The 13,420-nt window shown below is 37.5% G+C and overlaps 1 protein-coding gene across 2 annotated transcripts in view; it reads right to left on the bottom strand.

Moving 5' to 3' along the window:
• LOC117333148 (protein strawberry notch homolog 1-like) overlaps nucleotides 1-13,420 on the bottom strand; it is a 37,634-nt gene that overhangs the window by 21,937 nt on the left and 2,277 nt on the right. For both annotated transcript variants that reach the window (XM_033892292.1, XM_033892293.1), the window contains exons 4-14: nucleotides 11,434-12,243; nucleotides 11,186-11,297; nucleotides 8,200-8,409; nucleotides 7,674-7,758; nucleotides 7,067-7,157; nucleotides 5,975-6,136; nucleotides 4,091-4,226; nucleotides 3,606-3,711; nucleotides 3,207-3,360; nucleotides 1,322-1,504; nucleotides 705-802 (exon numbers count right to left, since the gene is read on the bottom strand). In XM_033892292.1, the coding sequence (XP_033748183.1) occupies nucleotides 705-802; nucleotides 1,322-1,504; nucleotides 3,207-3,360; nucleotides 3,606-3,711; nucleotides 4,091-4,226; nucleotides 5,975-6,136; nucleotides 7,067-7,157; nucleotides 7,674-7,758; nucleotides 8,200-8,409; nucleotides 11,186-11,297; nucleotides 11,434-12,243 (2,147 nt within the window). The remainder of the gene's footprint in view (nucleotides 1-704; nucleotides 803-1,321; nucleotides 1,505-3,206; nucleotides 3,361-3,605; nucleotides 3,712-4,090; nucleotides 4,227-5,974; nucleotides 6,137-7,066; nucleotides 7,158-7,673; nucleotides 7,759-8,199; nucleotides 8,410-11,185; nucleotides 11,298-11,433; nucleotides 12,244-13,420) is intronic.

Raw genomic sequence — 13,420 nt, 5'->3', positions numbered from 1 at the left:
CTTACCTGTCACTTGTAGCATAGCCCTCTCAAATTATATGACCTAGGCATCTTTGTATTAAAAAGATGTTCTCAAAGATTTTAACACATTTGACCTTTGTGATCTTGAACTTGAAAGTATATAAAGGACATTTATTTGAATACTGTTGGTAGCCCTACATCCCAGCATGAAATCGGCCAAATATCGTGGATATAGGCCTCTTGGTTATAATTATAAAGAAGTCCTTTAAAGATTCTAACACATTTGACCCATGTCACCATTTAATTAGGTAAAAGTCATTCATTTGAACCAAATTGGTTGTCCTTCATCCCAGCATGCTACTGGCCCAATATCATGACCCACAACACTGGACAAAAGGTGACCACAATAGGTCACCTGAGACATCTAGCCTCAGGTGACCTTAAAAAAAACATTGTTTTATCATTCTTTTGAAGAGCCTAGTATAACACGAATATTAAATGTCATTAGGCTTAGCCTGATAAATGGTTGATGAAAAAAGATCCCAGAATGAAACAACATTATCCCAACGAAAAATATGAAAGACGGAGGTCAACATGCTCTCAAAGAAGAACTAAAAAATTTGCAACATATAGATTTGCATCGTTAAGATTCTGAAATAAGGACAGTGTTTCCATCCAATTAATACACACTAAAAGTAACATTCTGGAGTTCTAAATAAGCATCTTTAGATCAAAAGGACTTACTTTGTTGTAGACACAAAGTCATTGAGCTCTCCTCCATTCTCCTCTAACTGTTCCAATGTTCTAGCTTCTCCTGTTGACTGGAGACCAATCACAACACACTGCAACACAACACACCAATAGACATCAATTTAACTAATTTTTTTAACACAAATTTTTACATCAAAATATGCTATGGCTTCAAAAATTCCAGTAAATTAAGTTAACAGAAACCAAGTGTAATCATATGTCTTGTGATTCCTGCTTCGTCAACATGACAAGATACTGAGCTAAATGCAAGATTTCAAGTTTTAAAGCATCCCTAATGTCCAGTCATTTAACCATTAACTATTTCTGTGCTCATTCAAATTTCGCAGTCCATGTTATAGTATCAGAAAATAAAAATCTGAATTCAGATACTTTTGAGAAACAGATCTACATGCAAAACCTTTAGAGTGAATTGTTGATGAAGATGCTGTCGCTACTTAACAAGTAATACTCCATTGCAAATTTTTGTTGCAGGTGACCTCTTTTCTTTGCAGGCGAGAAAAAAAGACTATATGCTTAAAAGTGTTTAGCTTGTCCCTAAGGTACAGGGTAATATTGACATTACCAGGTAGATTATCCTGAATACTCTTTACCTTTCCATTTCTGACAGCGTCCCTGGCCAATTTAACACAATGATTGACCTTTGCTGATATACACAGGTACTTAAAGAAGCGTTGATGAGCCGACCAGAATTGACCCCACATTGTCTTCTTCATCCTCTGTTCAGCATCTATCAGCTCTGCAGCTTTTTGGAATCTGTCTCTAGCCACAACCCACTGATGAAAGCAAAATTAAGTACAAATGATCACATTGTTTAAACAATTTAGTATTTCATTGCCAGTGCCATTTTCCTTCACACCTGTTATGGTACTCCAGACAGTTAATAGCACTATCCAATACAATATACTAAACCTTAACCATTCACTGTATACTGCAAAACGTTCTCCCCATCAAATCCTTTACTGGCAAATGTTATATTCTTCTAGTTTTAAATCCGATATCGCCCATCAGATTTATATCTTTAAGGTAAAATTTAACACTTTTCAATTTAGCAACAAGAGGCCCATGGGCCTTAACGGTCATCTGACAAACACTTACAGCAGAGACATAAACCTTCAATCCAGCATCATTACCATAAATTATTTATATGCAGGCAGTTATATTTCAGTTCAAATCTGGTTTTTATCCATTTTGGCTTAAAGGAAGAGCAGCATCTTAAAGCAAAATTTCAGCCAAGTTCCCATTTTTGGGGCATGTCCCTCTGTCCCAACGGATTTCCCAGTTTCATACTAAATATTGTTGTAATCAATTAAGGCATTAAAAGAGGAGTAGCATTTTAAAGCAATATTTAACCTTAGTGCTCCTTTTGGGCACCCCATCCTTCTTTCCCCAGGGCTCAGACCTGTCTCATTTATATAAATTATGATTGCTGTTCCCTTAAAATGTTTCAAACCAAATTTGGTTGTAATGAATAAAGGCATTAAGAAGGAGTACGATTTTAAAGCAAAATTTTTGTTAGGTTCTCTTTTTGGGGCCCCGCCCTTCTGTCCCCAGGGGCCCCATAAAAATTGTGACTGCCATCCTCCTATAATAATTCAAACCAAATTTGGATGTAATCCAACCAAGGGTTAAAGAAGAGTAGGGTTTTAAAGCAATAATTTACCAAAGTTCCCCTTTCAGGGCCCCGCCACTGTGGCCCCAGGGGTCAGACTTGCCTCATTTACATGAAATATGATTGCCCTCCCCCAATGATTTTTCACAGCAAATTTGGATGAAATCCACCAAAGGGTTAATGAGCAGTAGGATTTTAAAGCAAAAATTCACCAAAGTTCCCCTTTTGGGGCCCCTCCCCTTGGGCCCCAGGACGCACACCAGCCTCATTTATATAAAATATGACCGCCCTCCCCAATGATGTTTCACACCAAATTAAGTTGTAATCCACACAAGGGTAAAGGAGGAGTAGGATTTTATAGCAAAATTCACCAAAGTTCCCTTTTTGGGGCCCTGCCCCTCTGGCCCCAGGGCTCACACCAGCCTCATTTATATAAACTATGATTGCCCTCCCCCGATGATGTTTCACACCAAATTTAGTTGTAATCCACCAAAGGGTGAAAGGAGGAGTAGGATTTTATAGCAAATATTCACCAAAGTTCCCCTTTTGGGGCCCCGCCCCTCCGGCCCCAGGGGTCGGACCAGCCTCATTCATATAAGATATGATTGCCCTCCCCCAATAATGCTTCAAACAAAATTTGGAAGTAATCCACCCAAGGGTTAAGGAGGAGTAGCGTTTTGAAAGAAAGTCTTACGCACGGGGGACGGCGGACGACAATGGATGGAACATGATGGCTATAACAAGCAACTAACAGGTTGCAATAAATTTTTGAAGATAGTCTATCTGGAACAGTAAATTCTAGTGAATTTGGATAAAGAAAAGCATTAACTGAATCATTTCATTGCTACTTGTAAAATTCTCCTCACCATCTTCACAGCATCATTGTACACTTCCTCAAATTCTTTCTCTAGAGGAATTTCTTCAATTTTGAAAGACACGCCTTTGAAGCTGAGTTGCCTAGCAATGTACATGCCACGAAGCTTCATGTCCATTGCAACCAGTTCCATTGCACCAACACCCCTGGAAGTAAAATCAAAATATCGGACATATGGTATTAATACATTGAAAGTTGGCGAAGGTATTTTAAATTCAAAAACTGTAAGTGTACCAATAAGAATATATTAAATGATAACTGTTTTACACATGGAATAGGTAAAGGTTTACATGACAGATCAATATTGTCAGAAAACTGTCAGACTTTGTCAACAACAGATAATTTTGTAGACAGCAGTCAAAAAAGCAATGTATCAAATCTAGAATACAACCTGCGCTCCACAGCTTGAATGAAGTCGTTAAACTCGAGGAAAGGTGTGCCTTGTCCCCACAGGCCAAGCCTTGTCATGTATGCCATGTTCTTTGGTTCAGAAGCACCTACAAATTAAAGTAAACATGAATATCTTTGTTTTGCACATTTTAAAAAAATGCAAAAAGTAATGACATTAATATGCTGTTTTGCACCTTCCTATTTGGATCCATGAAAAATTCTTCAAGGCTGATGATTTGCAAGACCTTCAGGTGAGAATTTTAAACAGTTGATCAATATTGCTTGGATGGATCAAAATAAGTCAGATGAAGAAGTGACAAAGGTAATACAAATTGGACATTTAACCAACAAACAAGTGAATTACAGTAGTAACTTTCTTAATTTTCTTAACTAAAGTATTCAAATGACTTGAAACAACCACTTTGATATCTATGTAGAACCTGTATAACAGCTGTATGTGTCTGAGGAAGACTTAGAGTACCTTACCTGTAGCACTTGCGTATACGATGCGAGCCAAGGGAAGACGATTCTGTAATTCCAGCACTGTCTGCCCCGTCTTTGTAGGTTTACTACTCCCAACAGGACAAAGGTTCTTTGCTTTGTGACATTCATCAAATATAATCTGTTAACTGTCAAGGAACACTACTAATTCTTTAACATTGAAAAATTAAAGGCATTTCATTTGTGTGAATTTCATTCAATTCACCATTGCAAGACAAGATGTTAGAATATCTAAGCTAACATAGCCACCCGACAAGCTTAAAATTTTGAATATGATAAAAGAAATAGAAGGCAGGGAACTTAGCAACATTCTCCATTGAAAAGTTCCCCATTCAAGCTGAATATCATACAAAAACAAGAATACTGGGTATTACTTCAGCAGTGCTTGTCCCCTACTCCCCCCCGTAAAAATAGTAAGTGACCATGATCTTAACCCAAAAACCTTGAATCTCAAACTTGTCCGAAGATAATAATCCTTTGTATATGTCTAAACCCCCAAGAAATGAAGCTGTTAAAGCATTTCTCTAAAAATAGTAATGGTGACCTTGAACTTAAACACGACAACCCCAATACTAACTTGCTGGAGATGTTAGTCATTTGTATTGGTCTGAAGTTTGATCAAATTCCCTCAACAAATGAAGATGCTAAAGCTCTGACAAGGATATTCTAAAAATAGCAGCGATAACTTTGAACTTGACTGGACAATCCTGAAACTTGTCCGAGATAATATGGTTCTTTGTTTTTGTGTGAAGTTTGATTAAAATCCCTTGAGGAATGAAGCAGCTAGAGTGCTGACAATGATAACAAGTGCAATCAATGATTGCGAAAGCTCACCGGCGGCAGCAATCACACTATGCATTCATTTTTTATGTATGTATAAGCATGTCATTTTGAAATTGTATGTCACATAATATCGCTCCTAGACCTCTAATGGATGTATATAATAAACCAAATAAGAAGGGTGTGGACTTACAAGCTTTTCAAAACTAACCCCCAAAAATCTTTAAAGTGAGATTTTGTGTCAAAAAAAGTAAGTCCACTAAATGCTAAAATGCCAAACTGCTAATTTTTTTCTGCATGATTTGCCACAGCATCACTCCTGGATCTCTAATGAATGTATAAATCAAATTAGAAGGGTGATAGGTATATACTTTTGGACTTACCCCCAAAACTTTAAAGTGAGTTTTGGTGCCAAAAAAGTTAAGTCCACAAAATGGTAAAATGCGAAAAAATAACATTTTTTTTCTGCATGATTTTGCCATAACATCACTCCTAGACCTCTAATGAATGAATAAACCAATTTAGAAGGACATGAGGTGTATACTTTTGGACTTACAAACTTTCCAAAAACTGACCCCAAAAACTTTAAAGTTGGTTTTAGTGCCAAAAAGGTAAGTCCACAAAATGGTAAAATGCAAAAAAATCACATTTTTTTTCGGCATGATTTTGCCATAACATCATTCCTAGACATCTAATGAATGTATAAACCAAATTAGAAGGGCATGAGGTGTATTCTTTTAGACTTACAAGCTTTCCAAAAGCTTACTCCAAAAACGCCGTCGCCGGGGTGACAGCATTAGCTCTCGGTTACTTGTAACGGTGAGCTAAAAATAGTAAGTGACCGTGACCATTACCCGACAACCCTGAAACTCAAATTTGTAATGAGATATCATGGTCCTTTGTATTTGTGTGAAGTTTGATCAAAATCCATCAAGGAATGAAGCCGCTAGAGCACAAACAAAAATTTTCTAAGAATAGTAACTGTGACCTAGATCTTGACCCCACTATCAAACAGTCAAATCCCCGGTTTCAATGGTAGGAGAATAATAACCATTAAAAAATAATGCTATAAGTAGTTGAAAAGGATACACAACCATCAAAGTCCTTGCCACACCACTTGAGCAGCTGTTTTAGTCTTGTCTTGTATTTTCCTCCAGTCTGACTCTCCCCAATTAGAGAGGAATATGTAGCAAAGATAACACCCTTTTTGACACTTCCATTCTCTTTAGAAGAAATCTTTGCATACTTGAACTGTAATAAAGAACAGAGGCATGTATATTTGATGGTGAAATGATCTTATTCTTACTTTCAAATTTAAAATACTAAGTCATTCCAAATCCTCCATTCAGTCATTTATCACCTTATTTTTTGTTATGCATCACTTTTGCTATTTTTCTCAAGTAAGAAGGAATCATGGGAAAGAAATACAGCAAAAATAGTTGAAATACTACTTACTATCTGCTCTCTATATATCTAAGACATATCCACTTAATGTTTTATCACAAAACTATCCAAATAGCTTGAAGATGAAAGAAAATACCATCACAGTTGCATGCTTAACTTTGTTGGGTTTATCGCCACATGAACAGCAGGATCATTTTGCCTTATGATACCAGGTGGCTACTTCACTGATCAACATACCGGAGGCCTGTCACATGTCATCTAGAGCGAGGCCTGTCACATGTCATCTAGAGCGAGGCCTGTCACATGAGTGTTTTGCCCCGACCCAACCACAATAGCACAGACAGGTCCATTTCTCAGCTTCCTGAGAAACACAACTGCCACAGGTAGGGGGCATCGAAATATGCATTTCGGATCTTTATTTGAGATTGCAAAAGCCAATGCACTGACCGAATGGCCCCTTCCTGCTGTAACATTATTTTAGAATAAACTCAAGAATGTTTTTAAAGTAAGATGTTCTTCACTATAAGTAATTTTGGACACATCATTTTGATACTAATTAGGATCCCATTGCACATATAGCTGCACAAACATTGCTGAGCGGCAGACATTCAGCTTTTGTCTTCGCTTTGAAGCATACACTGTGGATGAGGATTGCGAGTTTTAATCTTTAACTAAACATAAGGTTTTTATCAAATTTTGAAATAACAAATATACACCAAATTAATTTGTCAGTGATTGAAATGAATACACAATATGTCTGTAGACATAAAGTTTTACCTTGTTTAAGGCATGAACCTCTATTCTTCCTGCTCCAATGTCCCTCAAGTCACGTTCAGCATCTACTCGCAAGTCATTTGACACACTGAGCCTGAAATTAGATAGGAAATCATATTACACAACAGCTAGAATAACATAATAATGGTGTTGCAAGACTACTATATATATGCTATATTACTTGTCATGTGCATCTGAAAGAGCTTCATGGAAAGAACCTAAGACCTATCTAGACATATCAATGTTCATTTCCTTTTTTTATTTAATTATGAAAAATTTGAAAGGAACAAAAGCCTCATCACTGGGAAAGAACTTTGCATATATCAGAGATGTTACTTTACATTAGGTATATCAATATACACAAATTATAGAGTAAGATTGGAATGAAGCATTATTAACCCGACTAAAAATAGACCTATAAGTGTAGTTATCCCCGATTCTGTTAAATACATAGTCTGTAACTTAGCAAGCAAAAGATATATACAAGGGCAGTATCAAAGGATTAGAAGAAGTATTTGTGTCCTTATTACAGATTATCTGGTATACCAGTCTTCAAAGAAAGATCTATACAATGATCCTGAGAATAAATGCTGTCAGTATTGAAATGTACCATAATGCTCTTTTTCTCCCCTGGATGTAGTTCTCATAAATGATTCCTGCAATAGTTCGACCTTTTCCAACACCAGCTCCATCACCTGTAACATAAAGAGGTGATTTTGAATAAGACCTTAATCTAAAAGAGATGCCATTGATTTTGACATGCTGTCAGATATGGGATAAGGTATTTTATAATATCAAAAAGGCAGATGTGTATGTAACAGTAGCCATTGTTTTCAATGTTTGTCAAGTTGTTAAATGTCTCTAGTAGTTATTCAACCACTTCATTCAACAATAAATCAAATGCTTCAAGTCCCGTTATAACTTTACTAGGGATAAGGATATGTAATACCCCCTCTTCCTTGCTCCAACAAAACATATCTATAGTTTTCCAAATGTAACAGCAATACTTCAAAGAGCAAGGTTATACAACATTTTTATTTTTTTTAATTGTCTTGGTTATGAAGTGAAAGTGTGGGGGTCAGGTGTAAATAGAATTATCTTGGGTCCTGTGAAAGCTAATTTGTATAAGGAATTACCTATGAGGAATCCACCTCGCTCCCCACAAGGTAGGATCAAATCATGTCGCTGTGAGGCATACACAATGGACTCCAGCTGTAAGGCAGAAAGGTCTCCATAATCAATGGTAGAGTCAGGAAGGGACAATTTGTACCAGATATCGGAAGACTCAACACTGGACAAGGAACTTGTCTCCACTACAGGGTCAGGATGCTTGACACCCACAGTCACTGAAAAGAAATATGAACTTCATTACATTTTTCCTAGTACATATTAATATAAGCTTTGTCAATTTCACAACAATTAAGACAAAAAAAACTTTACCGATTTATATAAACTCCTCTTGTCACTTTAGCCAACTATATAGAGATCTCATCATTAGAGGAAACCTGTATATCCAGAGAAAAAATCTTTTCACATCATCTATGTGAAATCTTTTCACTTCTCATATGGGGAAAACCCTGACCACCTTGGTAAAAGGGTGCTATTCACTGTGCCACCCGTCCTACATGTCTAGTAAACATACATTTCACTTAAAAGTGGATTGTAAGAGGAAGGGAACAGACATTTTTTATTGGACAACCTAGTAGATCTCTAGGATCTGTAGAAGGAGTCTTAATATTAAGAGGACTGTCTTTTGTTTCCACATAGAGCTTAAAATCATGAGAACAAGGACTTATCAAAATGAAATGGTGGTGATGGAGGGGGAAATCCTACATTTACTATATATGGTGGAGTGGAGGGGGCAAACCTACATTTACTATGGTGTGATGGAGGGGGCAAACCTACATTTACTTTGGTGTGATGGAGGGGGCAAAACTAAATTTACTATGGTGTGATGGAGGGGGCAAACCTACATTTACTATGGTGTGATGGAGGGGGCAAACCTACATTTACTATGGTGTGATGGAGGGGCAAACCTACATTTACTATGGTGTGATGGAGGGGGCAAACCTACATTTACTATGGTGTGATGGAGGGGGCAAACCTACATTTACTATGGTGTGATGGAGGGGGCAAACCTACATTTACTTTGGTGTGATGGAGGGGCAAACCTACATTTACTATGGTGTGATGGAGGGGGCAAACCTACATTTACTATCAGTGTTCCAGCTAGGTCGGGTTAGCAGGGCGCGGCGCCCTGCCCCTAATTCAAAGTTAGAAATTCGCCCCGCCCCTTTTCCTGTAGTACTGCCCTTTTTCTAAGTGTCATTGATGCTCATTTTGCCTCGTATACTCTACATGTAGATCCGATTTGCTGAAGCCATGCAATATACAGTCAGTCAGTCACTAATTGGCCACCTGTAACACTAGTCCCCTTACCTGTAGACCCTTATCCACGGTACTGATGGACGCTGCCCGAGGCAGAGATCGGTCAGCTGGGGATCGAGCTGGTGTTTTAATAGATTCATTTAACCGTGACGAGTCGATAGGTCGGCTGGTAATCCAATTAAATCATGATCACGAAGGCTTTTTGAAGATGGACAAAGTAATGATAATGGATGGAAATGTTGTTTTACTTATGTAAACAACTTTTGACAAGACCGAAAAGAGCCGCACGTTTGTCGTAAAGTTATCCCATGAGCACATGTGCATTGGCGATCAATGTATATATCTTTGAAATTTTCTTCACATGACAACATGAAATCCTTCTAGTGTAAACCAAGCAATTTTTAGGTAAATGATCATGAGATCACTTTCCAGTGATTTTCCAGTGATCAAAATTAGCTTTCGGTTGATTTTATTTGATGAAGTTTGGCGGGACGCCGGAAATGGTTCGTTGTAAATGCAGATGTCGCAAATTCTTTGTTGGATTGACGGATTTCTATACAAAATGTTTATTTTTCATAAATAAATAAAGGACATATAAAAATATCTGCTCATGTGAATAATTGTTGCAAAAGTTTAGTTTATATTGTGTTATTTTCGTATCTGAAATGCCGACTCTGCATTAACTGCGGGTCATGTGATAGCCAAGTGATTAACTTACATTTCTACAACACGCGGGGACCGTTTGTTTACGAGAGCAACGGAACAAATGTTTGATCAGAATCTTGCGAATCATGACCGGCCCTAATTCGTTTACCATTTCTTATAATTAATTCAAGAAAATGTTAACTTGCTATAATTTCCTGATTTTAGTTTGCCGTTATTTCTAAAGAGTCTAAAGTGAAAGTAGAAATTTACCGCCGCTTACAAGATACATCGTAGTTATGTGGACGAAGTTATTTGGACGAAGTTTATTCAGATATCAAATAATAGATTTTCTTTTACTTACTCATTTTTTCTCGTATATGCTTGACCACATTTTCTCCTTTGCTCCATAATATCTTCACTTACAATTAGTCGTCTTACAATCACAACGGACAGACCAGAGACCTATATTAATTAGTTAGTATATAGGTCTCTGGACAGACCAACTTCTGGTTGAAAATATCGCTCTGTTGACTATAATCTGATAGTAACTTTTTGATTGGACGTAATTATCGTATATGGATTCTCTCAATACACCCTTAAATTGAAATAATGCTAATATCATTTTATTTTTGAATTACTCTAGGTCATACTGTAACTTTTACCATCAAAATTAAAAACAATATTTGAAGAATAAAGAGAAGAAAGAAGACACTTTTACACACAAACGAAATAATAAAAAAAAATCAACAGATTTCTATTTGTCTCTATGAATCAGGTCATTGTCCTGTAAAATAAGGTAGAAGATAGATAGGCCTGGAAAAAATGTTGGCACAAAAATGCCTTTTTTTTAGGCAGCGCCCTGCCCTTTTCAAATCCTAGCTGGAACACTGACTATGGTGTGATGGAGGGGGCAAACCTACATTTACTATGGTGTGATGGAAGGGCAAACTTACATTTACTATGGTGTGATGGAGGGGCAAACCTAAATTTACTATGGTGTGATGGAGGGGGCAAACCTACATTTACTATGGTGTGATGGAAGGGGGCAAACCTACATTTACTATGGTGTGATGGAGGGGGCAAACCTACATTTACTAGGCATGTAGTCAGCATAAGTCTCTGCATGTCCAAGCTCCTCAACTTCATCCTCCACTTCCTCATCTTCCAATAAAGTAGGAGCACTCATTCCTGCTATGCTATGCTATAACAACACATCCATATGAAGTAAATTTAATAGGGGGAACAAAATAAGTATACATCTCGTGATTTGTTTCATAACAGAAAATATACAATTTTTAAAATGGTATTCAATAGTAATTAGCATATTGAAAATTTACCTGAAAACCGCCACCCATGTTCTTTATGACTGGTGCAGAAAAGTTTTTAATCTTGATATCCTCATTGGACCACATTCTAGATACATCTTTATGCGACAAGCTAGTTTTTATATTAGCAATATTGGTCCCAGCTGCGACAGCATTTGTTCCACTAGAGTTGACAACAATACTGTTCTTTGTATAGGAGATACCACTATTGACACTAGGTGGCACTTGTATGGTGCTAGATGTCCTTGGAATGAGCAGTGAATCTCCACTCCGCTGCAGTAATGACACTGCATTCTGTAGTGACCTTCCAGTTGAACCAGACTGACTCACAATCTGTATAGGAGAATTTGCAGGTTGCAGCTGGGGAGAGAATGGCCGTTGCTGTATGTGGGTTGTCACTCCAGTGCGATTGCCTGGGACAAGTTCCCCAATATTTGAAACCCCCTGAACTGTTCCAACAACACCCTGTCCACCCACATTAGCACCACCAATGTTCGGCAAACCAGCCCCTGACACTGCTCTTTTGATTATGATTTTTTTGCCAGCAAAGGATCCCCCAGCCAGGCTTCCTAGGGTTATTCCGCCACTATTTTGGGGTATTTTTATTGGACCCTGTGCTCCGCCAACCCTCGTTATTTTGATGATACGAGGAGTTGTGTTTCCTGATGCAGCACTGGCTGCTTGCTGTATGGTTATTGGAATGCTGTTTGGATTGGCCACAGAATTCTGAATACTGGACTTGGGTATTCGAATCATTGCAGGGGATGAGGCTGATCTACCCAGTGTAGATTGTAGGGCAACTTTCTGATGGACATTTCCAACCTAGGAATAGAAAAATCACAAACTTTTGGTATTTTCAATTTCACTGAATACTTCTATTCATATCAGTGTGAAAATGGTATTCAAAAGTAATAAAAGTAATAATTCTTGTGAAATGTTTTGCTACTTTATGTGTTTAATTTTCTACAGCAAATTAAGTAACTGGAACACAAGTTTTCGCCACTTTTTGTCTATTCCTACAGATGACATGTCAGAACAAAGAGTAAACTGAATTTTTTACTTTTGTTTTCAAGGATTGAGACAGAACTATGTAATCCTACGCCAACAAAATTGCATATACTGATGAGGAAAATGTTTATATGTATAATCTAAAATAGTCAGAACACCAAACATTCATATTTCATTTTAAATAATTGCAGTAAACACGGGAACAATCAGTTAAATCTCGTGAATAACTGCCGTTAAAATAGGAACTCTATTAGGCTGCGGATGTATATCATTTGTATTACAGAAAAGAGAAGTTGTTAGCGGGAAACAAAAGTGTGACTAACAAAATTTACCCACCACGACTAAAACGGCAGGTGCCAAAGGCATCCTGACGTTAAAAACATGAGTGCCTCTGAGATTTTTCTTCACCAGTTTTTTTTTTTTTTTTGTAGTAGGCCACTATAAAATGTACTCAATTCCAGTCAAAAAGTATAGTTCAGAGCATCTTCACTAGCCAAGGCTTCTGATTACTTTACAGTTTTGGCCCTCTAGCAGAGATTCGAAATTACCACCCTGTACGCATGAAATTTTCCACCAATCAAAACGAGCCTTACCGATGTACTTCATTGGTGATGTTTACAACACACATGGAGGCTGGTCATTTTGATGAGATATGGGATCAATAACTTCTATCAACTGATCAAACACTGTAAATGTTTCCCCAAAGATTATACGTCTCTGGATTTACGTGAAATGCCATGACATAGTCAACAAGGGCTGCAATTTTGTTTACTGCGAAACCACGCCTGAATGTAAAACGTGATTTGATTGGATGCCCTAGGATTCCAGGGTGCGACGGTTTAATACGACTATATCTGCCAAGGGTTCGTGAAGTGAAACGTAATCAGAAGCCTTGCCCTTGGTTAGCGAAAATGAGTTCAGAGATGTATATGTGCAATTAGCCTGCTAACTCAGATAGAAATTTGATGATGTTACAAAACCAATATGAAAC

The sequence above is a fragment of the Pecten maximus genome, chromosome 8 (genome assembly GCF_902652985.1).
Source record: "Pecten maximus chromosome 8, xPecMax1.1, whole genome shotgun sequence".
Lineage (NCBI taxonomy): Eukaryota > Metazoa > Mollusca > Bivalvia > Pectinida > Pectinidae > Pecten > Pecten maximus.
This window is presented reverse-complemented; position numbering and strand designations above follow the sequence as displayed.